This window comes from Myotis lucifugus, unplaced genomic scaffold, assembly GCF_000147115.1.
Source record: "Myotis lucifugus unplaced genomic scaffold, Myoluc2.0 scaffold_383, whole genome shotgun sequence".
Taxonomy (NCBI): domain Eukaryota; kingdom Metazoa; phylum Chordata; class Mammalia; order Chiroptera; family Vespertilionidae; genus Myotis; species Myotis lucifugus.
In genome coordinates this window covers 477,298-479,738 of record NW_005871431.1, presented here as the reverse complement: position 1 = coordinate 479,738, position 2,441 = coordinate 477,298, and the positions used below count along the sequence as shown (strand labels likewise).

The window sequence follows — 2,441 nt, the reverse complement described above, 5'->3', positions numbered from 1 at the left end:
AAATCGGGGCGGGTGTGGTGGCAGAACACGGGCAGCGCCAAGCAAGTGGTGCAGTGGGGGGCGGGGCCGCGGGGCACGAGCAGCTGGGCTGTGAGGGCCCCAGCAGCCGGGGCTGCAAAAGCCTACCCTTGCATGAATTTCATGCATCGGGCCTCTAGTATATATATAAAATACATTTTTATTGATTTCAGAGAGGAAGGGAGAGGGGGAGAAAGATAGAAACATCAATGATAAGAATCATTGATTGGCTGGCTGCCTCCTGCACACCCCCTACTGGGGACCTAGCCAGAAAACTGGGCATGTGCCCTGACCAGGAATTGAACCGTGACCTCCTGGTTCATAGGTCGACACTCAACCACTGAGCATGTTACACCGGCTGGGCATCACAGGGTCCTTGCAGGAGCTGTTCCTGCCACCTGTCCTGGCCAATGACTCCTCCAGCCCGCAACCCCAAATGGCCTCTACAGAGGGAGTCCCACCACCTTTCTATCCCATCATGTGACTTTATGTTTAGCAAGCCCAGGATCTTTCCCCCCCAGCACAGCTGAAATTGGGGCTGAGTCATTCTCTGTAGGGGGCTGACCCAAGAACTGTGGAAGATAGAGCAGCATCCCTGGCCCCCACCCTCTCGGTGCCAGGAGCACCCCCAGTTGTGACAACAACAGATGTCCCCAGACATGGCCCAGTATTCCCTGGGGCAGGACCATCCTGGGTGAGAACCATGAGAAATGACATTTTGCTCATATCCTGGGGACCCCCATCTCCCCAGCAGGCCCAACACAGAGCAGGGTGTGGAGACTGAGCCACTGGAGGCACAGGAGGGGTGGTGCCCGGCTATGACAGCACCTACACAGAAGGAGGGTCAAGGTGCCCAACATAGTAGCTTCCTCCGCAAACCCTTGCATTTTCTGGGCTGTACAGGAAACGTGAGGACCCTGGACCAACAGCCTCATCAGTGTCTGAACAGCCCTGACCTGTCTACTGGCATGGAGGCCTCAGGGTGAACTGACCTTGTCTTGGGCGGAGGGGCCGGTGCTCACATCCCAGATGGTGGGCACCTGGCTGAGGCTGTCGGCGGGCAGGAAGTCAGGGGTATCTGCGATGTCTGAGAGGGAGTCCACAGATGAGGAGAAGATGGAGGCGTTAGAGAGGTCATCGAGGTACGAGGATTCCTGGAAGACAGGCTGGGTGAGGGCACAGCCAGGGCGGCCCCATGACAGGTGCAGGAGGGGTTAGCCAAGGGGCAGATGCTGCTCAGCCACGAGAGGAACAAGGCTCTGACACTGGCCACAACGTGGATGAATCCTGAAAACACGACACTTATGAGAGAAGCTAGACCCCATGAGCTGTGCACTGACCCCACTGAGTGACACTAGAAGGTGACACCCACTTCATGCCTTCCCTGGACCATTCCTGTGTGGGTGACACTAGTGTAGGGATTTGTCAGGACTCAGGGGCCCTGCACCTTTGGGAGAAGCCTGCTGCATGGAGTCTACACACAGTTTATAAACCTAAATTTAAAAAAAATCAGGAATGTCAGGCATTCATGCTGCCCCACACCCCCATCCCTCAGTCAGAGGCACCGAGTGCCTGGCTTGCACTGGACATCGGGACATGTGGAGACCAGCCCGCAGGGGTCCTGGACAGGCAGGGAGCAAGCCCCCAACCAGACTTCCCTGCAGTGGGTATCTGTTTTGCAGACAGGGACCTGGAAAGGCCAGGAGCTGGGGAGGGTGCAGGCGAGCAGCCCTCAGCCAACACTACCAGGAGAAAGCCCCACAAGAACCTCCCAGATGAGCACCTCCCCTCCAGCCTGCTCAGCCGAAGCCACAGAGGGCCAGGCACACTGACATCAGGCCCTAAGCATTTCAGTCAGTCTGTGGGAGCATTTCCCGAGCAGGCAGGGCCAGTGGCCTTGGCAGAGGCCACAGTGAGGATCCAGGCAGGGCTGCCCTCCTGGAGCCCCAGACCCTGTGCACCACTTACACACTGGAGGCACCGAAGAGCTATGGCCAGGTGTGCTGGGATACATGGGTGATGTGTGGGGGGACTCAGGGCTCAGTTTGATGGACTCCAGGGAGGAAGGGGACCCTGGAACCTACTCTAATGCACCTGTGATGCCACAATTAACTGGCCTGGGTCTCAGCCAGTGCCCAGGCCTAACCCATGCCCCTGTGAGGCCTATTTTCCTGGCTCCCCTCTCAGCAGTCTGAATCAGATTCCTATTCCGGAGGGTGGGGGTTTGGAGGGATCTGCAGGCAACCTCATCAGCTTCCCAGAAGTCCTGACTCTGACACCGGTGTATATACAGTCCCAGAAAGAGGCAGCTCCAAGGGAATGGGTGGGGAGGGGATAGAACTGGGTTCCACCCAGCAGCCTCCCCTGAGATGGCTGGATGCAAGGGCTCAGTCTTACCCATCTGCTGGACAAGATCGGTCCTG

At 57.7% G+C, this 2,441-nt stretch overlaps 1 protein-coding gene across 1 annotated transcript in view; it reads right to left on the bottom strand.

Moving 5' to 3' along the window:
• The window catches only part of SBNO2 (strawberry notch homolog 2), a 21,388-nt gene that overhangs the window by 16,154 nt on the left and 2,793 nt on the right, over positions 1-2,441 (bottom strand). Inside the window, exon 2 of the mRNA XM_014467170.2 lies at positions 1,011-1,172. Coding sequence (XP_014322656.1) covers positions 1,011-1,172 — 162 coding nt within the window. The remainder of the gene's footprint in view (positions 1-1,010; positions 1,173-2,441) is intronic.